At 35.3% G+C, this 27,756-nt stretch overlaps 4 protein-coding genes across 4 annotated transcripts; all 4 read left to right on the top strand.

The window, feature by feature from the left end:
* Positions 1–21: 21 nt before the first annotated feature.
* On the top strand, positions 22–3,429 carry LOC140835016 (uncharacterized). The gene is made up of 4 exons (XM_073200291.1): positions 22–264; positions 378–1,337; positions 2,825–2,908; positions 3,014–3,429. The coding sequence occupies exons 1-4, from the start codon at positions 163–165 to the stop codon at positions 3,149–3,151; spliced, it is 1,284 nt and encodes a 427-aa protein (XP_073056392.1). The 5' UTR covers positions 22–162; the 3' UTR covers positions 3,152–3,429.
* Positions 3,430–4,014: 585 nt separating this feature from the next.
* Positions 4,015–10,987, top strand: LOC140835015 (uncharacterized). Its single transcript, XM_073200290.1, has 4 exons — positions 4,015–4,282; positions 4,398–5,264; positions 9,726–9,809; positions 10,535–10,987. The coding sequence occupies exons 1-4, from the start codon at positions 4,148–4,150 to the stop codon at positions 10,697–10,699; spliced, it is 1,251 nt and encodes a 416-aa protein (XP_073056391.1). The 5' UTR covers positions 4,015–4,147; the 3' UTR covers positions 10,700–10,987.
* Positions 10,988–11,599: 612 nt separating this feature from the next.
* Positions 11,600–24,338, top strand: LOC140835012 (probable serine/threonine-protein kinase SIS8). Its single transcript, XM_073200288.1, is given in 15 exon segments — positions 11,600–12,586; positions 12,588–12,602; positions 13,613–14,050; positions 14,901–15,001; positions 15,440–16,638; positions 16,738–16,778; positions 17,552–17,620; positions 18,043–18,143; positions 21,477–21,555; positions 21,655–21,753; positions 21,829–21,897; positions 23,003–23,052; positions 23,146–23,305; positions 23,307–23,323; positions 23,890–24,338. Coding segments are annotated over 15 exon segments (2,997 nt in total). The 5' UTR covers positions 11,600–12,118; the 3' UTR covers positions 23,981–24,338.
* Positions 24,339–25,608: 1,270 nt separating this feature from the next.
* On the top strand, positions 25,609–27,471 carry LOC140835013 (thaumatin-like protein). The gene is made up of 3 exons (XM_073200289.1): positions 25,609–25,781; positions 25,942–26,322; positions 27,025–27,471. Exons 1-3 carry the CDS (start codon positions 25,718–25,720, stop codon positions 27,324–27,326), a joined length of 747 nt encoding a protein of 248 aa, XP_073056390.1. The 5' UTR covers positions 25,609–25,717; the 3' UTR covers positions 27,327–27,471.
* The last annotated feature ends 285 nt before the right edge of the window (positions 27,472–27,756 follow it).

Genomic DNA, 27,756 nt, shown 5'->3' with positions numbered 1-27,756 from the left:
AAAAAATTGTCAAAATCAAAAAATGTGACAAACCACGGGATCCAACGGTTGACGGTTCAATTTCTCAACCCAGTATCCGTTTTCGCACCCTTCTCCTCTCTTCTTCTCTCTCATACACACATACTGCAAGCCTGTTTCTTGATTTCCACATTAAAGTTGCGTATGGCTCCACAGCCACCAACCACCGATCTAAATGTCCCGGAAGCCGCCGCCGACCCAACTCCCTTTGTCCCCGCTGTCCACAATCATCCCCCTTATGCGGAGGTGTTTTCTTCAAAATCCAACTTCGACTAAGTGTTTCTTTTTCACTTCTGTCCAAGTCTATGGATACTTTTTTTTTCCCTCGTGGGTGTGATTCTTTTTTCGTGTTTGTGCAGATTATAAAGGATGCCATAGCGTCGTTGAATGAGCGAAATGGGTCGAGCAAGAGAGCTATTGCTAAGTACATAAAGACCCATCACACGAACCTGCCGCCTACTCACGCATCACTGTTGGCCTCACACTTGAAGCGGTTGAGAGATGACGGTCTGATTTTGATGGTTAAGAACTCGTACAAGCTTGCTGGATCTGCGCCTCCACCTCCTGTTTCCGTAAATGGGGCTGATTCTAGTGGGAAAAAGAAGCGGCCTGGACGCCCTCCTAAGAATAAGTCCGTTCAAGATGCTCTGCCTGTTTTTGGTGAACAGTCCTTGCCTGAGAACCCTGTGCCAGATATTACTTCCCAGCAGCAGAATGCGGCTACTGGGCCACTGGGTTCTGTTAATGTTGCCACTGGTCCAGTTGGTGGGCCTGTCGTGGGCGGGACCCCCAGAGGCCGTGGTCGTCCTCCTAAACAGGGTGGGGTCAAGCGTGGGCGGGGTCGCCCGAAAATAAATGGCGGCCTCCAGGTTAGTGTTGGGAGGAGCAGGGGAAGGCCTAAGAAGAACGCCGCTTCCCCTGTCATGGCCGGGACCAGCAGAGGCCGTGGCCGTCCGCCTCAGGTGGCTAATGCAGAGGGAAAGGTGGCAGATGTTGACGGTGGGACAGTGGGTTCTACGGCAGTTGTCGTTGGTACTGGTGGTGCGTCGATTGTAGCAGGTGGTGGAGTTTCCCTGGTGGCTGGGAAGCGCAGGGGGCGGCCACCCACGTCTGGTAGCGAGGTTAAAAAGCCTAGGAAGGTGACCACTGGTGGTGCGTCGATTGTTGCAGGTGGTGGACTTTCTCAGGTGGCTGGGAAGCGCAGGGGGCGGCCTCCTAAGGAGGCTGGTAGTGAGGTTAAAACGCCTAATAAGGTGGCCGCTGAGGAGCCAAAAAAACCTAGGAAGCTTAGTGGAAAGCCTCTGGGACGACCGAAAAAGGTAAAGCTGTGATATTTAGCGAGTTCAATTTCAAATAGACACATGTCAATTGTTTACTTTGACTCATGACTTGATGGTTACAAACTAAGAAGTATGAACGTATTCAACTTCTGTTTTCTGGGCGAAACTACTGTAGAGATTGTTGCTTCACCTGAGTGATGGGCAAAGGAAAATTGGTCAAGATTGCTTTTGGTATTTCTTTTCAATTCATGATGAAAATGAAATCACCGGATTGAAACGTAACTGGTGGATTTTTCTCCGAATCTGTGGACCTTTTGACAGTTCAAATGCTTCGTTTAGTTCCCTAGATAATGACTTTATTCACCTGTTGACTAAGTTAGTTCTGGCAATAAATACCAATTTCAAGAACTGATTGTTCGGGTGAATGATGCCATTCTGTCATGGCGTATTTAAATTAGAATAAGCCTAAAAATGAGCTATTTAGGGGAATGAAATGTAGATGCAATTGTAATAATTTGAACAAGTAATATGAAAAGATTTTCTAAAATAAGGAAATTGAGGTGGCTGTTCAAATAAATGCGTAAACTCTTGGGGAGATTGTTTACGGGTGTTACATCACATTGTTTTCTTATACTGAGGTCAGGAAGATTCAAAGTCGCATGTTTCTTCCCTTTTACAAATATTTTCCACTAGAGGTCTCTCACAGAACTTTCATCAACCTAATGTACCAACTTTATTCATCAGGGGTTTGTCGGAAAACAATGGATTTATAAACTAACATAACTTATGTTGTGATTAGATCATTGTAAAACTTTAAATTGATCAAAATGAATATTAGATAATGAGAAATTAATATTAAAAATATGTTTGTTGAAATGTGCATTGTTGATCTCAATAGTGGTTTGTCATGAGAAGAGAACTCATATTCCATGTCGAGAATTGAGGAATTTTTTTTTTCACTTGAGCTTGTAGCACGGGTGTTTACATTTGGGATGAGTGAAATAAGACATTTGATCTCACAACAGAAGATAAAAAACCATATATGCTTGATTTATTTCCAGCATTTTCTGAAATAAGTATAAGAATATGATGCACGTGTGATTTTGTTTTTGAAAGATGATTTTTTTAATATTTTTTTAGAACTGTAGATGCAGATCATAAGAATGTATTGCATTGAGTTGGTGATACCACGTTATAGAATATTTTTTTATCGTATGTAAGGTGTTCTAAGATTTTAAAGTTCAATATATTGTTGTATAGTGTGGTAAAAACAGAATATTTATTTTCGGGGAGTAGACGAACAAAAATAATTATGGGGGGAGAAAAAGAAAATGAGAGTGTAAAGTTTGGTGACGTTGGTTAATTGTTATTTTCTGTTCTAATATTTTTTTTGTGACAGTGTGCTAAATTTCTTTTCATGAACAAAATTTATTGTTTTTGTATTATATCAAACAGACACCTTCATTTTTACTTCTATGTTGCTGAACTAGTTTATGTTTTGTGCCTGCTTGTCTATGGTTTTCTAGACTGCATCAACATCAGGTAGTCAAACTCCAGTCAACCCACAGCAAATTGCTTGCCTTGATCCCAATGGAAAACTGCAATATTTTGTAAGTTTTCTACATATTTTGTAAATGTTTGTTTCATTGAAATACATATGTGATGAAATTTGCAATTATGATCTCATAAAAATTTCATTTTTGAACTTGCTGCAGCAATCAAGAATCAAGCATACAGTGAACATCATAAGGCCACACTTGAATAGCGAAACTACCCTTACCGCTTTGCAAGAACTAGAAACTTTAGCAGAAATGGATGTGAATACAACATTGAACATTCCACCCCAAAGTTGAAATAGATACACTAACTAGCGGAAGGAGTAAACTTAGTTCTGACAGACAGTTGGAAGACAAATAGGTGACCGTCGTTACATTAGGCAGAAGGTTAGGAGGGGATACTCATGGAAACTTAGGACAAAGCCTTTTTCATTTGTTTGTGTTTAGTCTGAATGCAGCTGTGCTGATCAGGAATTATTGTGCAGTTTCGCTTTACTTGGTTTCATTTCAACCATGCCTTAAAACATTTTGTTAATTGAAATCCTTCTATTGTGACTAAGATTTCGTGTGACCAACTTGCGACCCTTGAGTTTGAAGTGTCATGCTTGTATCACTGCGGCATTTCATGATGTTCTGTTCGACTTCAGGTGACTTTACGTCGAGCTCGTGCAATAAGTCGAACGAGCTTGTGTTCGGGCAATGTGATATTATATTATGGTTGGTTATGTGTTGCACCGGGACAACCATTGGATGAGGTGAAAGACAGGGTCGATTTTTTGGTTAAAATCGAACAAACTTCTTAAAACGAACTACTGGAATTTCTTTTCCGCAAATCGAACTGACCAAAGCTTCTGAAACAAACCCAACTGAAAATATTCATCTATTCAAATTTCAAATTCTGTTGAATAATTAATTTGATTTCAAACACTGTAATCTAGTATAAAATTTACAAAAATCGTTATCTAAATATTTTTCGTCATATTCAGTCCCTACATTTAGAAGGAAAAAATAATAGTTCGAAACCAAAATATATTAAAAGTATTTGAATTTGATCAAATGAAATATAATCTGTTATTCATAATATATAGTAGATGAGCAATAAAAAAATAATAGATGATTTTCGGACACACACAAAAGGCTCCAACGGTCCAATGATCTGCAAAGTCTGGGCCGTACGTAAACCTTTGTTCATCGTTAAATCCAATCCTATCCACTTCAAATTACCCTCTTTCACTAAAAACTTCACCTTCAATTTCACTCTCTGGTTCAGATTTCCTCTCGCGCTCTGCGTATATGGACCTACCGCTAGATCCACTTTCGTCCATCGAACCCATGGCCCCCGCTGCCGCTACTCCTCATCACTCAGCTTACGCCGCCAATCCAACACCCACCAACCCCGCTGCCCACAATCATCCACCTTATGCGGAGGTACTTTCACTGATACCCCAACTTAAAGAAATTAGTGACACGAAATTTTTTTCCCGGCTCTTTCTTCAATTTGTTTGATTTTGGTGGTTTTTTGTTTTGTTTTGTTTTTTCGTAGATGATTACGGCGGCTATAGCGGCGTTGAATGAGCGGAACGGGTCGAGCAAGAAGGCTATCGTTAAGTACATAGAGTCTCATTACTCGAACCTGCCGCCGACTCACTCATCTCTGTTGACTCATCACTTGAAGCGGTTAAAGAACAGCGGTCAAATTTTGATGGTCAAGTACTCTTACAGGCTTCCTAGATCTGGTGTTTCATCACCCGTGTCTGCAAACGGCACCGTTACTGATTCTGCTACTTCTGTTGGATCAAAGAAGCGGCCTGGTCGCCCCCCGAAGGCCCAGTCTGTTCAAGCTGCCGTGCCTGTTTTTGCTCAGCAGGACGTGCCAATGAATGATGCTCCTGTTGTTGTCCCAGGACTAGTCGAACAGCAGAATGCGGCTGTTGGGCCACTGGGTTCGGCACATGTTGCTTTTGTCCCGGGTGGCGGGCCTTCAGTGAGTGGGGTCACGAGAGGCCGCGGTCGTCCGCCTAAACAGGGTGCGTCAAAGCTTCGTCCCCCAAAGAGTGGTGGAGTGCAGACTGGTGGTGGGAGGGGGAGGGGAAGGCCAAAGAAAATTGCTACCCCTCCTGCTGCGCGGGTTAAGCGGCTAGGTAGGTCACGTGGGCGACCACGGAAGGTGAATAATCCGGAGGTAGGAGTGGCAGCTGTTGGTGGTGGCGTGGTGGGGCCTCTGGTGATTGGTGGTGGTGCTGCGGATGGTGTGCTGCCTGCAGGGAGTGGAGTTGTGTCAGTGGCAGGAAAGCGCAGGGGGCGACCACCCAAGGCTGGTGGTGAGGTAAAGAGGCCTAGGATGGTGGGTACTGGGGAACCCAAGAAGCCAAGGAAGCTCGGTGGGAAGCCTTTGGGCCGGCCGAAAAAGGTGAAACTCTTGTTAAGATAAAGTTGATTTTAAGTAACGTGCTAGTAAACTTTTCGTTGTTATTCTCATCTCATCTGTTGCTAAGGGCAACATCAGTTTTTCTTAAAACCTGCAAATTTAGGCCAATTCTTCAGAAGTAGTTGTTTCCATTGAGTGCAGGTCGCAAGAAATTTTTTATGGAGAGTGCATTTTTATGTTTTGCATGGTTAGATAGGCTAGTAAAATAAAGTTAGAGTGGGCTACTACTAAGACTTTCAATAAGGTTGAATAGTTCGAATGTACTGCTTGTTTTTTCATCACCATTGTGATATGTTTTATCTTAGGGCCTGTCTCCTGTTGATTAAATCTGTTCAAAAGTTTGGGCCACTTGAATCTCATTTTGAAATATTCCCACACAAAACTAAAATCCGGTTTTGAGGTTTAGTTTGTGGTGGACAGAGACTAGTGTATGTAGGAAGTAAAATTCCTTCGTAAATCATAACATAGTAGGTGTGTACTACCTGTTTTATTCATTATTATAACATTAATGTCATAATATTAAATATGTTTACTTCAAAATATTGCTAATGCTAGAAAATGGTTATTTGCAAAGCTAAAATAAAGTTTTATAAATTCTGATACCAGTGGAAAATATTTTAAAATGTTGATATCAAGTTACGTTGCTTGGAGAGTATCACCAAATACCAATTTTGTAGTCATTTAGTATTTTTCGTGGCTTCCAAATACGAATTTTGTAGTCATTTAGTATTTTTCGTGGCTTCATGTGATAGTAGCGCACCATACCATTCCAAATTGTTAGACTACTTTATTCACTGAGCGACAAATTTAGTTTCACCAACCTAACTCCCTTTTAAGGCATTGAATTTTGATGAGGCGAAACTAGCTCCTTTAGTGTGTGTAATCTTCTTAGTGTTTCAAGCCGTAAATTAGCATTTACGCTCACTATCTGAGTTGTTGTTATCAAGAAATATTGTAGTCTTCATCAATTGACTTTATTCTCTTGAGACGATGTTTTACTGATCTAGCTCCCAGTTTAAGCATTAACTAATTATTCCTTCAGACGTTCAAATAACTTTCATTGCTTGTTAAATGTGAATTAACTTCCATTGTTCATCATTCAAATCTGCTGCTAAAACTTCTAAAAATGGTCTCACAAGATTTAACTATGTATGTGGATGGTTTATACATGCGATTTTATTATCTTTAACAATGGTAAACAATTGCAAATAAGATAAAGAAAAAATTAACTTGTTCTACAAATGCAGATCTAAGTGAGTTATTTCACGGTTTTATTATGTTTTTTATGTCCGTGTATAATCATTAATCAATGATGATGATGTATTTTTTACCACACTTAAGTTTATTGAAGGGGTTTACTAAATAAATGATTTTGTCTACATCATGGAAGGATAATTTATTTAGGCTACCTTTGTACAAATTGAGAAGTTACTTCGTTGTGTGATGAAACTAATGCTTTCAGGTTTTTCCAAATCTTCTGGAGATTGTTAGCTACAGCTTACCTTGTGTAAAATATTGGGCTATGTTTGTTTTAATTTCCTCAAACATGTTCCATCTCCTAAATAAATCTAAAATATTATCTCCTCATTTTCATTTTTTCCCAAAAGTATAAAATATATGCCATTTTTTTTCTGTTTCAACATGATAATTATTGTTATACGATACTCTAACCTAATACGCTGCATCTTTAGAATTTTAAAATATCACATACAACACCCCCACCCACACATGCATGTCGCATGATATCACTTACCAACTCATTCTAAAGTGAAATGATAAGTACATGACATACATTACTCCTCAATCCAAACATAAACTACGATCTCCGATGCAATCTCAAAAACTTATTTTCAGACCGTGTTCTAAAACTCGGGCTAGGTGACCACCTAGGCGTCTCCAAGGTGCTAGGCGCCGCCCGACCGCACGGAAAAGGTGCTAGGCGGCCAGCCTAGGTGGCAAGGGCGCTTAGGTGCTCCTAGGCTGGCCTAGGCGTTTAAAGTTTTTTAGGGCTTTTTTTTGGGCTTTTAATTTTTGAAAACCCAATTAAACAAGTACATGACATGAGAAAGTATTATATGTTTCTGTATGTAATTTTTAGTGATTGACAACCCAATTAAACCACGATTTGTTGGCTTGCACTTGTCCTAACACACCACTTTCATTTTTCTCATTTTCTTTGTCTATTTACTTCTGCACACATAAGAAAATCGAATCAAACCTTAAAGATAATTTATTTCTTTATTTTGATTTCTCTTGTGTTACCTATTATGCTGACCTGCTTTAAGCAGAAGAAGCAGGAGGAATAAACCAAGTGTCAATTAGATTTTAACAAAATTTAAGCTGAAATTTATTTTAAGAACCATTACTAGTCTCTTGATACCATGAAATCCGCCTAGTGCCTTGGCGGCTTAGGCTCTAGGTGCTGGTCTGAGTTCCGACGCCCAACTAGCGCCTATCGAATTTTAGAACCTTGTTTTCAGTAAACATAAATTCTTGAAAATGTGACGAATGAAACCTAGCTTTGGTATTATTAGTGATATTAACACGTAGGAATTGTACAAAACACAAGAGAAAATGTGGGAAAACTGGAAAATTATCTTCGGTTTCTTATTAAATAGGGACCTAACCAGGAGAATGTACGTGGGTGAAGCTAAACTATGTACATAAATGTACACAAATGTAAAATATTTATGTGAAGAAAATTACTAACAAAAAAATTATTTCATCAATCTCCTGGCAAATTGAGAATGTACTTCTCTTGAGAGAGGGAAAAAAACTTTTCTTTGATCTTGTAAGCTTCATTCAAAGAAAGTATTTTAATGGACCCAAGTCTTTGATTTCAAATTCACGAGCGCTGAGGATTTTTAGCTCATAAAGCTCAAAAGCACCATCTCCATTCAAAATGATATCATCCATGAACTATTGATGTCGCTACTCTCTGTTCTCTTGAGTGTTTATAAAACATTGTATGATTGGCTTGACTTTGCACATAACTTTGAAGGTTGACGGCCTTTCAAATTTGCCAAACTAGGTCTTAGGGAATTGTTTATCACCGAACAATGACTTCCTTAATTGGCAAATTTCTTTTTCTCCAAATTTTTCTTCAAAGCATGGCGGTAAGTTTATTAACACTTGTTATTACCATTCAACAAAGTGTTCTTTATATCGAATTGTTTCCGATGCTGGTTAAGATGAATTGCAGGAGAAAGTAACGCTTGGACATGATATTGGCACATAAGAAATTATGTTTGGAAAACCCCTATCTCTAGACCTAAAGTAGGAGTTCACTTGTGTTAAATCATGTGCATACATTTACTAGCGGATGTTCTTTTGTTCCACTGAATCTGTTCATTGAAATGGCTCGCCTAAGTGGATAATCCCAAAATATTTCTTAGTTTTAGGATAATGTGACGTCCACGTGGATAGGTAATGTTGGCATCATTTTTTATTGTCTAAAGAAATTTTCAATGGAGATTGTATTAGAAAACATGATTCATGTTTAGTTCATTTTCTAGAGGATACATTTTTATTGCAAACATCATTTCATTCAAAAGTTTGTTGACATAGTGTTGTCACATATTATATACTTCATCCGTCCCAAATATAAAGAGTACTTTTTTTTTTCCATCCGCACCAAATATATAATCCAATGTCTATATTTAGTATTATTTTCTCATTCTTTTACCAATTTATACCTATACATTAGCTACTTCCGTTCAATTTTTATATTATATTAAAACACTCAATAAATAAAGGTAAAATGAATCAATTCTTTATGAAATTTATTTTTCGAATAATTTTCTTAATCTGTGTGAAAAAACAAATAGACCTGTAACTTTTGGCGTGAGGGGTTATTTAGTTAATTTAATAGTGTATTATGATATATTCTAGAACTTATAAATATTGGATTATTCTATAAAATAATAATCTAGTATTTTTGGGAAGAAAGAAATTTAAATTACAAGTAATTATGTTAGGAGAGATGAAATTAAAGTAAGATTATATGTCTGCAGAAAAATTGCATCAGAGAATGTAATTCATGTTTGGTTTTATTTGGAAGAAATTGAAAGTATCTTTTAAAAAGAGATATGAACATAGCCGAAAGATTTATCAAAACTTACATCTACCACGTAATTTAGAAAGGTCTTTGTGTATAATTGTTATCATCATATCACGAGTTTCTTGACAAAACGGTAGATTTTATCTTGAAGTATAACTATGCTATTAAATCAAGCTGGAGAAAATTGATGAGCCAGAATATGCATTGTGAAGGATCTCGGATAGTTTTTTTTTTTAACTGTTGATGCTCCTTGTTGCACGTCTTTTCGATTCCCTATCAATTTCCAGATGAGCACTCAAAAATCTGTGTTGCTTCTCTTACTAAAGTTGAGCGTAGTCATTTATGTTACTAAAGAGTTTTCCCTTGACTTGTGTGATTGCTAGCTTGCATCAGGAATCATGAATCAGCCTTCAGATAACCAGCTCCTGATGGCCTACCTTGATGTTAAAGGAAAGCTCGAATATTTTGTAAGTTGGAGAAACGTTTAGCTGTTAAATGTTATTTATATATTCTTTTGTAATGGATTTGGCAGCCGTGATTTATGGGCACTTCAAAAAATATTCCGTGAAGTGTCAAGCACATAGCATGTACAAAACCTTGTAGTGCGCTTGGATTAAAGGATTGATTTGAAATCTATTTGATTGCTTGGATGAATTTATGTGGGTAAATTTCAAATCTACTTATTTGTTAATTTTTTAGTATAATGGTGTTTGTGATTGATTTGAAATGACACCCAATTCTTCAAATCTCTCCCTCCAAATTTCCATCTAAGCGCACCGTGAGAGAAAATGAAAAGAATTAGCTCAATATCTAGCATGTTTCTGTGCAATGTTAAGCATGTTTAAGACATGACGGGTTTTTTTTAATTAGTTCTTACAAGTACAAAATAAAAAATATCACCTATTCGTGATTCTTATTTCCTATATATGTTGAAAGATAATTTCATTTTTTCATATTTAAGTAGGCTAATAGTTTTAACTTATTTGATTAGTGTTTCAACATTGAAGCGCGCTAAAATATGTCAAGTCATGCACGTCGTCGATTCAAATGTATTCACTTGCTGGGCTGCGCCTTTTTTTGTTTTCTGAAAAAAGTGCACATCGGATTGTCAATGTTGTAATGTCTCTTTCTTTATGTATGGTAATTTTGTAATTGTGTGCTGATTGGGGTGCGTGCTTCAATAATTTTGCAGCAATCAAGAATCAAGCAAACAGTTGGCGGTCTAAAGCCATACTTGAACAATGAAGCTACAGCAAGTGCACTGCAAGAACTTGAAACTCTAGCAAATATGGAAATCAGTTCGTCGAATGTTCAGCCCCAGCCCCAGCCCCAGCCCCAACCCCAACCCCAAAGTTAATCGCCGCTAATGTGCTGACTGTCTGAATGGTGGACTCGGGTGTAACTAGACGGGACATTCTCAATCGTGTACTGTACGGGATAGTTTTCTTGAACATGATTAGTTCCTTGTGTATTTATGTGGATGATTAAGAATATGACTTGTATGTCGATGTTCTTGTTTGTATGTAGCTACACTAATTAGGAGAACTGCAGTGTAGTTTCTTGACTTGGTTCCATGTGTATGGTACAACCTCTTTGTAGGGTTCCCGTTCCCTTGTTGAATCTTTTAATTTGTACACGTTGGTATTATACTATGATAAGCCCTTAAAAAGACTTTTAAGTATTAATTAATATTAATAATTTTTGGAATGAAATAAATAAAGAAAAATAAGAAATTTGTTGATAAACTTTGATTTTTCAATTAATATTTGTGAAAATATATAAACTTATATAAAATAAGTAGGTCTCGTACCAAACAATCTCTGGCTTGATCACTTGCCTATTGTTTTTGTGTTATCTTTCAATCAACCAATCATAGCTTGACTCTTTTATTCAAACAGGCCATCACCGCTCTATCCTTCGGGAAATTTGGGTTCAGTCTCCAGCCGTCATTTTTTTTTGTGTTCAGTCCCTAGGTACTTTTTTAGTATCACATTTCCACATGAAGTGTACCACATTTCCACATGAAGTGTACCATAATTTGTATGACATAGTACCACAATTTTGTGGGTAGGGAGTGAAGCCAAAGAAATTTTTTGATTGGGGATTTTTCAATAAGTTCCCCTCTATCCTTTGCTCAAATTTGATGACAATCTATTTTAATTAATTTATAATTTTTTTAATAATTTATTAGGAACTTTAAAAAAATATATTAAACTTAATTAACAAAAGATAATATATATCAGCACTGTGGAATTACCATTGACTCACAGACGCCATTTCCTTTACCAGTCCACCTTACTGGCTTGGTTGATTCATTCGTCATTCTTTGTTTCAATTGTCCAACGCAGTGGCGGTCTTTATGTAGCAAAATATATCCCGATTTCTATTGCCCGCATGCGATTCTTTTGTTTGCAAGATTTGAGGAGACATACCTTTTCTTGTGTTGTTTTGAGAATTTTTATGGGTTCTTCTGCTAGAAGTTTATCAAAAGGTGTTTTCTTGCAGTTGGGCTTCTATGTATTGGTGGGTTTTTTGTTAGGATTCCTAGGGTCTCGACCTTAAGGATTTCTGCTGAAGGAGCTCAATAATTGTTTTTTGTTGTTGTTCTGGACTATTGTTAATAGTGATTCATGATTGGAGAGGAAAGATAAGAAACTGTTTTTGAAGGTTGTTGGCGTATTTACCCACAGGGAGTTTTGCCAAGGGAGCTTGATGTTTTTGTTTCTTGTTCTTCTCAACCAGTTTTGAGAGTGATTCATGATTAGGATCAGAAGATATGAAAAGTTTTCTGAAGAAACTTCACATAGGGTTTAACCACTCTGCAGACTCAGAAGGTTCTTCCTCATCGTCTAAGAGTAATAATAGGTTGTCCAGCGATGGTTCTCCAACTGAGAGGTATTCATACTCTAAATCTGAGAATAGACCATTTTCAAACATTTCAGGATGGTTAAATTCTGCAACAGATAAGAATAGTCACAGTCCATCCTTGTCTTCCAATGCAAAGATCGAAGAAAGAAAGGAAGTTATTGATCCTTTGGGCAGTAGTAGCTTGGATGCAGCTCTGGGTGCAGCGAGGGCTGATTCGGGATCAAGTAATTTGAGGGATCCCGATATTGAGGAATATCAGATACAGTTAGCTTTGGAGTTGAGTGCAAAGGAGGATCCCGAGGCAGCTCAAATTGAAGCTGTAAAGCAGATAAGTTTAGGCTCTTTTCCTGCTGAAAATACTCCAGCTGAAGTCGCCTGCATACCGTTACTGGGTGAGGGCTTTAAAACGTGTCCTGCAGTGGTTTTCATCTGCTTGTCTTTTTGTTACTTGATTATAGTTATTATGATCGAATGGTATAGCAGAATAACGTTATGCATCAACATCTCAGCACATGATGGCCAGTTAAGTGAAAATTTTACATCCATTCTCAATTATGCTTGGATTCAAATTCCAAATATTCAACATCGTTTGAAATTATCGACCGTGTGAGTTTCTGTTAGTTCCTTCGTGTGTGTGTGTATTTTGAGCATGAAAAGAAACATAATTAACTATCAATCCATTCTTTCCTTTTAACTTTTATGTTTGATGGTGGTAATAATGATTTTGAGAATAATTATGTAATCAAACTTGATACTAGTTTGTCATATTGGTGTGGTGAAACTGAATTTAGGTAAAGGAATTGGAAATTATGACAACAAATGTGCTACACGCAAATTTTATTGTTTTGTGTTCAATTGCTGAAATCCTCTGGTCATCCTGTGTTTCTTCACTGTTCTGAAACTTGCAAATTATAAAAAGCTAACCATATCTTTTTTTTCCTGTGGCTACTAACACTGGTTTAAAGTTAAATTGGTTGTAATTGTTGTCAAGAAAGGCCCAAGGTTTTTCAGTGTAAAAAAATTCGGAACCATCATCCAGGCAATTGGATCGTCTCCCCATGGTCCTCAAGACTTTGGACTGCATAACGTCTCAGTTATAATGTCAAGAGTCTCTCCCAATGGTGTGCTATCCTTGTATCTTCGTCCTGTCTCTTAGTAGTTGACAGTATAGAAATCTGACAAACATGATGACCCCATCTTCGTCATAATGTATGAATTGCTTTTTTTTCCACTTGAAGTCATTGGAACGAATCATTATAATTTTTCCATTTGCAGATATGAGATCATTTCACATGTTTCTGTATTCTTTATTGACATAAAAAATAATAATATTCCCATGCATGACCCACTTAATGTCCTTTTCTAACAGATCTCATATTCTAGATTTAACTATTATTCACAGAACTACAATGCTCTTAGCTATGACGACAAGATTCTGGATGGTTTCTACGATTTATATGGCATTTTAAATGAGTCCACATCGTCGAGAATGCCTTCCCTAGTTGATCTGCAAGGAGCACCTATGTCTGATGATATAAGTTGGGAAGCAATTCTAGTAAATAAAGCGGCCGATCCCAAGTTGTTGAGGCTTGAGCGGGAAGCATTGGAGTTGGCTTCTAAAGTATGTCCTGACCAGGGAATTGTTTTTACTTGCAGTATGGTGCAGAAACTTGCTACAATAGTTTCTGATCACATGGGGGGCCCAGTTAGTGATCCCGACAAGATGTTGATTGCATGGAGAAATATAAGCCATGGCTTGAAAGCAACCCACAGGAGCATGGTTTTACCTATTGGTTCTTTGACAATTGGTCTGGCTCGTCATCGAGCACTGTTGTTTAAGGTACTAAATACTTCTCGATGAGAATATTTTCACGAAACAACCTGCAAGTCATTTCTTCAACCCATCTTATTGTCTTATTTGGGCATTCTTAGTATAGTATGTGGTTTTTCCCGAAATGGAGAAGAATGAATGAAGAGTGAAAACAAAAGCACCCTTATTTTTCATTCTTTTATTTTTAATTTCATATATTTTTTTTCAAATTGGAGCAGAGGAAATAGTATTTTACAACTTAGTAAGCTTCGGTGTCATGAAAGATAAAGTGACATGTTGCCCCCGGTATCTCTAGAACTTGGACCTCTTCCCTTTTTTAATGCTCTTTTTATTCTTTACCAATTGATCAGAAGATCAATTGGAGATCAATTGGAGACCATGTAAAGGTTTCCTAGATCAGCTTGACCTAATCGATAAATATTAAAGACTTTCAACATTTGTCTATTTCTGATTTAATTAGGGATTGGAAATATGTATGGGCATGAAGTTACTAGGCTAGTACTTTATAAGTTGTGTTGCTTTTCCTCGTGCGGATTACTCATCCGCTAGTATTGTAAAACTTTAATTATTAAAAAAAATATCATCTCTTCTTCCCTTTAGTATACAAAGTTTTACCTGTTTAGGAGCACCATAAACCAATTATTTTCACTAGTTGCTAAATGGCTTCATTAGGTGTTGTACATCCTTGCGGTGACCTGACATGTCAATATGCTTCATTATTAGTTTCCATTTACTAACTTGAATCCTGCACTGAGATGTCTGCTTTCATTCATACATATTTGTCCTTGCTATTCAGGGATTTAGTTATAGATTTGAATTCTTCATTCAGCCCTCTGTCTATCTGGGCATTATGATGTAGGTTTTGGCAGATAGTTTGGGCATCCGTTGCCGCTTGGTCAAGGGACTGGAATTTGCAGGTTCTGCTGATGTGGCAATGAGCATTGTAGAAATTGATGGGAGGCAAGTACTAATTGACAGATTTCATCTATCGTTTTAACTGAAATGTTGGTCTTATGTTATTCCTTCTTTTCTCCTGCCCGCCCTTATCTCTTTTTATATCTTTAGACTTATTGAATTATCTCCTTGTTTCATATGTGAATATTAAGTTCAGATACTAAATGAAATATTGAATTGTAATATGTAGTTAAGCTGTAGAGCATGCACTTCTTGACTCTAATTAGCTGTCAGAGTTCTGAAGGTGGCCGTGAGTTTTATTTGACATCATTTCTCTTGAACATCATTGATATTACTGCTCAATTTTTAATTGTCTTGATTAAATCTTTGTTTCTAACAATATAATGTTGCACATCAAATTTCTTTAACGTTACGAATGATCCTTTTGCGATATTTTACTTCTCCTCGCATTCCTCTTTATGATACAAAGTGAATATGCTTCAGGGAATACATTGTTGACTTAATGGCGGACCCTGGTACACTCATTCCATCTGATGCCTTGGGGGTGAATATGGGCCTTGAGGGCTCTTTTCACGTGGCTTCATCGAGTGGTGGAGTATCCAGTTTATTAGAAGAGCAACAAGAGTTTTCAACTATGGATAAGAAAAGCATATTTGGAGAGAATGTTCCAATGGAAAAGGAATCTACGTTGAAAGCTCAGGAAGGGTCCAAACACAACGATAATAGTTCAAAAACACCTTTCTTTGTGAAGGAATCATCAGGGGAAATCCAAACCAGGTCTAATCATCCTTATGAACATGCAAGATCACCTTCATGGACCAAAGGCGTGAGCTCCTCAACTGTCAGAAGAACGAAAGTGAACGATGTGTCACAATTAGTGATTGATGCTGCCAAAGAAAATCCCCAGCTAGTTCAGAAGCTCCATGACGTTCTTCGTGAAAGTGGTGTTGTTGCACCTCCAAACTTGTTCACTGAAATCGACTCAGACCAGTTAGATGTGCAACTGGTGGACATCAAGCCCATTACACAAGGAAAAGAAAAAGGAGGAAGTGAAGGAAAAATTAAAGCTAAGGGTCACACTAACCTAGATCGAAGTTCTCTGCCTCCACTGCCACATCATGGGTTTCGTGATAGAGGCAATTCAGATACTCCTTTGGAGAAGCAATCTGAACTGAAAGTAATTACGGGGCGTCCTAGTTCATCAGAGTGCGAAATAGATCCTGTAAAGTACAAAAACAATGTTCCTGTGGCAGCCGCCGCCGCTGCAGTTGCCTCTTCAATGGTAGCTGCGGCTGTAAAGGCCAGTGATTCAAAGCTTCAACTTCCTGTAGCAGCTGCAGCTACTGCAACAGCTGCAGCTGCGGCTGTTGTAGCAACAACTGCAGCAGTTAGTAAGCAATATGAGGTGTTGGAATCAACTGTTCTTTCGCCAGATAGTCCTTTTGCCATTGTTAATCAAGCAGAGTGTGTAAGAAGTGATGGAGACGTAGATGTAGCTGTTTCTGAACAACGAAGAAGTGACAGCCATGAACACGAGGGTCTAGTGCAAAATTTGGAGGGAGAGAGAATATCAGACAGGTCAGCGGGTAACGAAAGTTCTAAATCTGATGTAACACTTGATGATGTCGCTGATTGTGAAATCCCATGGGAGGATATCTCCTTGGGTGAGCGCATTGGGCTTGGTACTAATCTTGAATTATACTCAGCCATATATATATTTGTTTGGATCTGTTGATTCCAACTCGAAGCACAAATTTGTAATTTGGCATTTCTTATTGCAGGATCTTATGGTGAAGTCTACCGTGGAGATTGGCATGAAACTGTGAGTTTCTGAGAGTCTTGTAGTAGCTGGGGACATTTATTGTTGTTGTTCATAACATGGTACATAAAACATGTGAAGTAGCTGCCGCATGTATATCATGTAGTTGAACTTTAGTTGTGTGCAGGATGTCTAACCACAACAAATTTCTTACTTTTTTCATCTCATTACAAATTGAAATTCTTACAAGTGTTTAATTGGTGAACAAAACTCGTGGTTTTTAACTCAAAAAATGTTCTCTTTTTATTGCCTTGTTTGGATTCTTAATTTCTGTGTGCCAAAATAAAATGTTAATGATAGGCAATCAACAAACTCAAAATTCCTCATTTATGGGCATGCTTTTTTTTTATATATATAAAAATAGGCTTGTGTTCTCTATTGGACACAGAGACTGGGTTTTATCTATAAATAAATATTGATGCAGGAGCACCTACTGCAGTGAGGATCTTGGCAGTGCCACAAAATCATCTCTCAAATACTTGAATCATTCTGTTCTTGTTTTGTATGCCATGTGTACTTCTATCTTGCCAGCATTTTCTAGACCAAGCAAGACAATTGTCCACTTTCCTGTCATCAGCATGATCCTCTAAAAAATACTTTATGTTTATGCTCCTCAAAATTGAGAATGAGGAATCAAAAGATTTTCTACATGTTAGACATTTACTTCTGTGATAGTAGTTGTTTGTATGTGTATTTATTGTTGTTCCATATGGCTGTAATTTTTTTCAGATGATGATCTTCAGTAAAGAATAAATATAACTTGATTCCGCTTTTAGGAAGTTGCTGTCAAAAAATTCCTTGACCAAGCTATTACTGGAGAATTTCTGGAGGAATTTAAAAGTGAGGTAAATAAGATACTTTTGAAGTACATTTGTATACTACGTTGTAATTGCACATACAAACTTTCTTTCATTTTTTCCATTTGTTTTTTTTTTTTTGCAAAAAAATTGGGTCTGACGAGGGGTTGAGAAATCTCCAGTACGTATTCTTGTTGGATCTCATGATTTTTATAGCCATTGAAGGGATGCTTTCTCTATGATCGATCATCTGACATTATAGAATAATCGTCTCAATTGAATGATTAATTACACAATTGAATGTCCTTGAAAATTTGTTTAGCAGAAGTTCAACAGTTGTTACTCAACTTGCTCAATTGTTTCATTGCCAGAACTTTCACGTCCCTGCCACATCCTATTTTCTGTTATTTAACAAATTATTTTGCATGCTGTTTACCGTCTGACATGCATTATTTGCTTGATTTTGCAAGATTCGAATAATGAAAAGGCTCAGGCATCCAAATGTAGTTCTCTTCATGGGAGCTGTTACTCGTCCCCCTAATCTTTCAATTGTGACTGAATTTCTTCCTAGGTATGCTGAAATTCTTATAAGTTCTTGACTTTTACGGTCCATGTGGTTCACTTGCTTATCATAGTAGTATATTATTCGGCACACAACTATCTGTAGAAAGTGCTTGATAGCCTTGAAAGTACTCGAGCTACATTTTAATTTTAACCATTATATGTCGCCTTTTCCTCTACCTGTTTTAAGACACTAGCATGAAAGCACGTGCGAATGCACGTGAATCCATATTCTATATAACCAAAAATTAAATTACTAATAAAATATTTTTTTACTCATTTCATAACGTGATCTAATCCATCAAACAACATTTTGTTAGGAAAAAATAGATCCAAACAAATTATAAGAATTAGAAATAAGGATTTGTCATATTAAGTACTAAATTGAACTAATAGAATAGTACAAATAGAATGATATGGATGAATTTGAATTGATTAAGTAATATAAGAGCGTAAATATAGTGATATGAATGTATTTTAATTAATTAAACAATATAACAGTGTAAGAAAATATTTTGTTATATGATATTGATATTTTTCTACCTATTACGTCAATTAATTGACACATATCCTCAAATTAAAAACATTACACCTTGAAGATCTAAAATAGTACTTAATTATAATTCTTGGAATAACTAAGAACATGTGACAACAATTGTTTATGATATTTTATATTCTAAAGTATAACCACGTGAATATTGTAAATTCAAAATCTTTCAAAAACCTGTTTTTTGTTATTCAACGAGTTATATAAAAAAAATAAAATAAAACATTATATTAGTTAAGAAGGCTTATGAACATAAATATTATTTTGAGGAAAAAAACAATAATATATTTAGATATAAGAATGGAAAATAAACTAAAAATAATATTTGATTCACCCCTTTATGACCAAGATATATTTGCTTAAAGTAGTTAACTAAGAAAATTTCATTTCCTACAATTTTACCAAGCGGAGATTCATTTCTTAAATTAATAATTTAAATCATCCTATTATTTTATGCAAGTTAATTGAGTTGAATGATAAATAAACATTATAAATTTTTAATTTTAATTGACTTGAATGATGCACAGATGTTTCAAATACCTAACTATTCTAACAATTATATCTATTCATCTTATTCTTACATTGTGATGTTTATTAAAATACCATTATTTTATTTCAAGAAAAGAGAATAAAATAACCCCACTCTAAATTAATCTCCAGTTTCATGTATCTTCATAATCATTATCCCCTAATTTTTTCAAAATTATATTTGCTAAGGTGTGAAGCTATTCACAAAAAATTTGAAATGGTGAGATATGAGATAATAAGTAATAATGGATAGTAATAACAATAGATAATTAATTCTTATTAATAATTAATCAGGGTAGTCAAAATGCGACTCATGATCATGAGAAAATATTTGAGAGGTGCCAGATGAATGATGATTATGACATATTTTGAATTGTCTAATATTTTTTCTCATTTTCTAATTTATTATATCATATTGTTCAAATGAATCACAATGATAGAAATTTAGAATTTTAACATAAAAAAAGTATATAGAAAATTAATTTTGGACTATTTTTTCATATTTGAATTGCACAACTGGTGATTCTCATCACACCAACATAACTTCCAATTTAATAATGATAACACTATATTAAGAATTATTTGTGGGAATATATTGCTCTTATTCCTTTTTGACTCATTTGTATATATTTTTTAAAACAATTTCATAATAATCTTATCTATATACCATTAGATTCTAACATTTATTTTGGCATAAAATTTTACCGTCGTTGATTTTTGTAGAAAATAAGCCGAAAAATTATCGGTGATGATTTTTGTGAACTTCAGATGATATATTTTATACCTTTATCATCATTTAAAAAATATCACTAAGAACTTGAGATTTTATTAATAAACTCTTCAATTATTTTGTAGTTTGTATACATTTATATTGTTTTAATAATTGTTGTTATTTACATTTACATTTATGTTATAAATAAACTCGAAACTTGTTTTCTTGTAGTTAAATAGAAAAAAATCGGAAATTATGCTTATTTATTAATTATTAATTTTCTTAACCATTATTGCTCATTATGTACTAACCGGTTTGACATGATCAACAATAGAAAAACCATAATTCCATTTAGAGGGGCAATAATGTTTTACCGTGTATGTCAAAATATCAATGTAATGTCTAATATTTTACACAAACTCTTCAACTTCTTTGTAGTTTGTATACATTTATGTCGTTTTAATAATAATTATTATTTATATTTATATTATAAATAAAGTTGAAAACTTGTTTTCTTGTATCTAAAATTGAAAAAAATTGGAAATTAAGGTTATTTATTAATTATTAAATTTCTCAAGCATCATTGCTCATTATTTATCAGCCGGTTTGACATGGTCAACAATTGAAAAATCATAATTGCATTTAAAAGGACAATGATGTTTTTGCATATATGCTCTTAGCACATAAATATATTTAAAAAAATATCAATGTAATGTCTAATGTTTTACACATATGGAGGGCAAGTTTGACCAATTCACAATTGGAAAACATTGTTTTACACATATGGAGGTCTAGTTTGGCCAATTCACAATTGTAAAATATCTCCATTAGGTTTTAAATGGTCAACAATTGAAAAATCATAATTTCATTCAAAAGGCAATGATGTTTTATCATGTATCTCCCTAGTACATAGATATATTTACAAAAATATTAATATAATATACAATGTTTTACACATATGGAGAGCTAGTTTGGTCAATTCACAATTGGAGGACAATAACATTGTCCTCTGTCCACACTTTTACAGGTATATATATTTACAGGTATATAGATTCAATGAGAAATCTCTTCCATATCCAAACTCTACCCAAATAAATTTATTGGAAACAAATCTATAACCGTAGCTAATGTTAAATTTAGTTTATTGAGGGGAGATATGTAGGCTGGATAAGATGTTATTGATTTCATCTCTCTCTCTCTCTCTCTCTCACACACACACACACACTCACACACATATCGTTTTTCAACTTATCAAGCAACTCCATCAAATTTTGGTAAATGTTAAAGAACATGATTGAAAGATTCGAATATCAAAATCTTAGAATGCTTCCTGTTTAGATAGGTTTCATAGGGATACTGTTTTATCCTTGATCAACTCTTGTTAAACATTGTTAACTTCATGGATGACTTTGGTGTTGGTGGTTCTTATAGATTATATATATGTGTATATATATTTTATTATTATTATTTTTTGTTGTGTGTTGCAATTATTGAATTGAGGAGTTTCACCATGTCTCTGATTTGGGCCATAAATTAAAGCAGTTTTTTGTTTACAGAGGTAGTTTGTACCGATTGATCCATCGTCCAAACAATCAACTTGATGAACGCAGACGGTTAAGGATGGCTCTTGATACGGTATGTTTGCGTTTTTGTCTTTCAATTCTTTACCTTTTGTCAACTTCTACTTTGTGAGTAAATTTTGTTGTACAGATGAGATATATTTTTATATTACAGGCTCGAGGAATGAATTATTTGCACAATTGCACACCGGTGATTGTTCATCGCGATTTGAAATCCCCAAACCTTCTTGTTGATAAGAACTGGGTTGTAAAGGTGACTTTCAATTAGCTGACGATTGAGCCTGTCATTTTTCACTTATATGCATCATGTATGCTTTTCTGCTTTTAGGTATGTGATTTTGGATTGTCAAGAATGAAGCACAGTACCTATCTTTCTTCAAGGTCAACTGCTGGGACGGTGAGCTAAAATTCATCTTTCGTTATGTTCATCCATCTGTCTGATGGCTGATGCGTCCCTTTAGGCTCTGATTTGTCTGGTTGCTGATGCATCACTTGGAGAAATTTTACTTTTCCCCCCTCTAGTACTAAGACTTCAATTTTCTTCTCTGGATTTCTTTCGTAGCTGCTTAGTACCTGATTTAGGTTTTTTATTGTCTAAATGATATGACATGTTGCAGTGCTCAATATATGTTTCTACACATAACTTACATGATGTCATTTGCCTCGACACCCTGTATATCTAATCATGCAAATGGTTAGTTTCTGAGATCAATTGCTAAAATAGATGATCATGCATCATAAATGTCCATTATATTTTTCCATCTAGGTGTATGCTCGTGTGTTACCTATTCCTTCATGAAATAGCATAATGATCCAATCATGCCGACGTCTAATTTTTGTTGCATCATTTGATCATCAGCCATTTGGTAGATGATAACTCAATTGCTGGTTGTCCTATCACTCTATTACTCTCAAGCCTTTGGAGATCTTTGATTTCCAAGTTTTGCCTTAAAAAAGGTGGTTTGCCGTGATATATGGCTCAAAAATAAATTCCAATTATTGTGCCAACGTCTGTTGAAAGAATACTATCACCTTTCATCGCCTTAATTTTTGCATCCTACCTCCAATTTACCCTCAGTCTCGTGGAATCTGTGTTTCTCTGAAATTTAAAGTGATGAACTAGTTTTCAGGATTTTTTTGCTTATCTGAAATAGTAGTACAGGTTGAAGAATAAAAAATGGGACACCAGTGATGGATCTGTGTTATCCTTTATTTTCTTTAGCGCGCATATGATTGATTCATCCGACGATAAATTTGGACTAATTTTCTGTTGTGTAACTAAACTTGTATTTATTTACTCATTTGCTAAAATCTATGTTTATTTGCCTTGACAGTTGATCGTAAATTCGATGTTTTTATCATGCAACCTAACTACCGCATTTATTTATTTTTGCAACTTACCTTACCTTCTCATTGTTTGAAAATTTATGTGAAGTTAAATCTTAATCTTGAAGTTTTGATTGTGAGACTCTGAATATCATCTTATATTTACCTTTCTTCAGGCAGAGTGGATGGCACCAGAAGTTCTAAGAAATGAACCATCAAATGAGAAGTATGCCTTCTGCTTATTAGTCATGGAGTTCATACATAAGTCGATTATAAAATAAATTTAGCCGGATTTGTTATTTGATTGATTCGAATACAGATGTGATGTTTTTAGCTTTGGTGTCATACTATGGGAGCTTTGCACTTTGCAGCAACCTTGGGGAGGAATGAACCCAATGCAAGTTGTTGGTGCTGTTGGGTTTCAGCATCGTCGTCTTGACATTCCAGATAACATGGATCCAGTAATTTCTGATATAATCTACTAAATGCTGGCAAACGTAAGCGACTTACTCCCTTTCCTTTAAGTTTGTTCGTGACAAATATTAATAGTGAATTCTCACCAAATGGAGTTAATTGTAAGATTTTCGTCAAATTCATCTTTCAAATTGAATTTATTCCATTCGGTTCAAACTCGACCTTAGTATTTGTCCCATCAAGAATTTAGAACAGAGAAATTCGAAACGATCCAATCATTGGATCATCGCTTTCAATGTTTTGTTTCTGCGATTACATTTGGCAAGGAAAAATGACCACATGTACAAAAATGATTGTTTATCAGTGTTTGATCGAATATACTATTATATAGATTAAATAACTCAATTCGGCTTGAATGGCTGGTATAACTATTTCGAGATGTCCTTTAGACATTAATTTATTCTAGACCGAGGTTTGTTTTGGTGGTCAAGCTCGACACCCACCCTTGGAAGGGATCATTCGGTGTTCTGATTTAAGAATGTTATGTATTTTACTAGTTCTATGTTCGACCTCGAACCGAGATTTTGGGATTATTGGAGTAGTTCTGTACAGCAAAGCTAAGCTAACCATTCCTTGTTGAAATTTGTAGAGATCCAAGGTTACGGCCATCATTTACTGAAATTATGGCCGCACTTAAACCTCTTCAGAAGCCTATCACCAGTAAGCAGCAGGGGGTTTAAGGAAGAAAGGTTGGTCTGCATGAAATTTTACGGAACATATTGTGATCACACAAGCTGCCTTGAAATGAAGGTATGACACATAATGGTATTGGATCATTGTTGAAAGACTTCAAGAAAAGATGTCCATAGAGAACACATTTGAATGAATCTGAAAATATACATTTTCCTTTGTTCTTGACTTGTTTATTTGCTTTCTTGGCACCAAGTAAAATTGTGCAGTGTGTATGTTTATGTTCATATGAATTTACTGTAATCAGTGCCTGATTGTAAAATAATTATTTTGGCAGCTTAGGGAAAAAAAAGAAGCTTTTTTACTGGTTAGATTGGTAATGGAAGTGGCTCTGTTTTTCTTTCTTGATTTTTTGGGTATTGTTAGGTGCTCAAAGTGTGATTTGTTTATTCTGACTGTTGTAGTTAACAGGCCGAAATAATAAAATTGTGCGTATGTACATTGAAATTTCAAAATAAAGATTTAGATGATTTTTTTTGTGGATGTAAAATTTGGCAAACGAATTCAAAGTCAAATACCACGTCCTTTTCTGTTTCAAAGCGTGAAACTCTTGCTCGACAGAGTCTGACATCAACTTTAAACAAAGGTCGTGCAATTCGAGGTAAACAGTAAAGTTTGTCAGCAAGGAAATCAAAATTTGAAAATAATGAGTGGCATTTTCGGATTGAGTCTAAATGGGGAGTTGAAGTTTCCTTTGGACAAGACGATGGATCATTTAACTTGAAAATAAAATAAAAAAATCGAATGAATTTATATATTTTTTAATTTTAAATAAAATATTCGATCAATTATTTTATATAAAATAAAAAATAAGTCAGTTTCTTTGTTTTTGTCTGTGAATGCTCTTCCCCTTCTTTTTCTTAAAAATATGCATCAAATTTCATGGAATTTTTGGATTTTCTTTTTGAACAAATAAAAAAAATATGGAATTTGTTTTCTGAAACTTTTGAAATTTATTAACAGAGCTCGTGATTTATAAATTCTAAATGGATCATTTATGTTTTATAATTGGGATTTCCTTTTTTTGAATCCTAATCGGGATTTGGAAACATATATGGGTTGCAAGCACGGACATTACCATACTTTTTTTTTTGTTTAAAATTATTCATAAAAAACATCTCATACTATATCCAATAGGATTAAAATAAATATGAACATTTTAAATTTTGTCATGCTATTTTAAATGGAAATATCAAATATGAAACATGGTTATCAAATTAACAAAAAATAGTTCAATATACTATACTATAAAATATGATGATGATATTTTATATATTTCAAAAAACAAAAAAAAACTTTATTAGTTATATCTATACTACTTTATTAAATTTGAAGACACTTAGAGTAACTAACTTTGGTGTCATGGTCTGTTTTATTAGTTATATATTAATAAAATGTTAAAATTTTATTTTAAGTTATACGTAGCTCAGTGGATAAGATCATTATCACTTGAAGTTTAGGTTGTAGCTTCAATTTTTACTGAGATCATTTTTTTATATTTTGATCCCTATTTAAATATAAATAAAATAAATTATAACAAATACTATACAAAGGTGTACTAGCATTAATTTTATTGTTGCTCCCCTCATATTAACTTCAGAAAAATAAACAGAAAACGTCGTGTCCTATATCTTACCAAATACTACTTCATTACCTCCATATTTTTTGTTTTAATATTAATATTTATATCATATCCTTGCTTGCTGGCCGCCACCTTCCTCTCAGCCATGGATCCACTCAGACTTCTCATTCCTTTGGTTTTTGTCGCCCTCCTCGCTCTCCACATTTCGGGTATCTACCTACATTTCCTTGTGACACATCCAAGTTTTCTTCTTTTGTGTGTTTCAAAAGAATCACGCACCATGTTCATGTCTGGAAAGCCCGACCATATTTATGTTTCTCTGCAAAAAAATTCGGTAGTGTTCTGATTTTAGTTCTTTATTTGATGCAGTGGAGGCTTCAGGGACAACGATGACTCTGCACAACAAATGCAGCCACACTGTCTGGCCGGGCATCCAACCGAGTGCCGGAAGGCAGATTTTAGAGAAGGGGGGTGGATTTAAGCTGCTGCCTAACAGCTCCTACAATCTCGAGCTCCCAGATGGGTGGTCGGGTCGCGTGTGGGGACGCCACGGCTGTTCTTTCAACTCGGACGGCCGCGGCCGCTGCGCCACCGGTGACTGCGGCGGGTCCCTGTTCTGTAATGGGCTTGGTGGGACCCCACCGGCTACCCTTGCTGAGATCACCCTCGGGAAAGAACAGGACTTCTATGACGTCAGCTTGGTTGATGGGTATAATCTTGCCATTTCTCTAACGCCCCACCGGGGATCAGGTCTGAGACTAACTTCTCGATGACTTTTTCTAATTATTATTTATTTTTTTAAAAAAAAATTGAATTTTATAGAATTCTTTTTAGAAAAAAATTAACAGTAATTGATTTAACGCGAAAATTTAAATTCCGATTAACTTTTAGCGTAAATTTCAAATAAATATCCACATCCTATTTTTATTTAGATTACTCATTTGTTTATTAAAATTTAGTTTAAATTATATGTTTTATTTTAAAAAAAATCAAAATTATATAGATATAATATACATCCTTTTTATTGGAATGCCCTCGGGTTTTTTCCATCGAGTTTTACTGATTTTTCCTCACATCATAATCACATAGTCATAAAAGATAGTTCCTGATGTAGACCTCTTCAACAATACTTAACACAACATTGTATCGTTTCTTATCTTAGAGTGTATAGTATCAAGTTTAATTTGAAAATAATAACTGAGAAAAACAGTAAGTTTGATTTTTTTATTCAACCACATAACATATTATTAAATAATAATCTTTTATAGAATAGGAGAAAATTGTTTAGCTACTCATGATAGTTGCAATTATAACACACATAATTTATCTTTAGAATATTGTGTTAACAATTCACAATTTTTATTTTCTTTAATTAATTTAAATATTCATCGTCCAATTCTTAAAAAAAAAGGCTTGTCGGATTGCATAAATATATGTTTGGATGGGATGCAGGGAAATGCAGCTATGCTGGATGCATCAGCGACCTAAACACGAGGTGCCCAATGGGGCTTCCAGTGCGGTCTCGCAACAAGAAGAGAGTGGTGGCGTGCAAGAGCGCGTGCTACGCCTTCAACTCGCCTAGGTATTGCTGCACAGGCAGTTTCGGGAGCCCACAGTCGTGCAAGCCCACCCAGTATTCCAGGATTTTCAAGGCTGCGTGCCCCAAGGCTTACTCTTACGCCTACGATGATCCCACCAGCATCGCCACTTGCACTGCTGCCGCCTATTTGCTAAACTTTTGCCCTCACCTTTAAAGGAACCATCTACTATATGCATGCTTCTTCGATCTTTTTTTTTATGATCCGTCGTTAGATTATCTTCTTTCTAGTTGGCATGCAAATTAATTAAAATAACACTATCTCAACGAAGTAAATTATTATATGATTGTAGAAATTTCCTATTACTACTACTTTCTTCGAGTTAATTTGATTTCATATAAAAATCTAAAACTTTAGTTAATTTTTACTCATTGTATGTTCAAGACATGGCAACATTTTAGAATCCCGGTTGACATATATTATGACAATAATTTCTTGCTTATATATGCTCAAATTACGAGACGATGAGGTACGTTTTGAACTATCTCTTAGCTCGATGATGCAAAACTAACACAAAACTATATACCATTTTCGAAGGGCAACTAAGGTGTATTGTTGTACTATACCACATTGTAGGATACAATAC

This window comes from Primulina eburnea, chromosome 6 (genome assembly GCF_022965805.1).
Source record: "Primulina eburnea isolate SZY01 chromosome 6, ASM2296580v1, whole genome shotgun sequence".
In the NCBI taxonomy this organism is placed as follows: Eukaryota; Viridiplantae; Streptophyta; class Magnoliopsida; order Lamiales; family Gesneriaceae; genus Primulina; species Primulina eburnea.
Note: the sequence above shows the minus strand (reverse complement) of the source record. Positions and strands in the feature narration are given on the sequence as shown.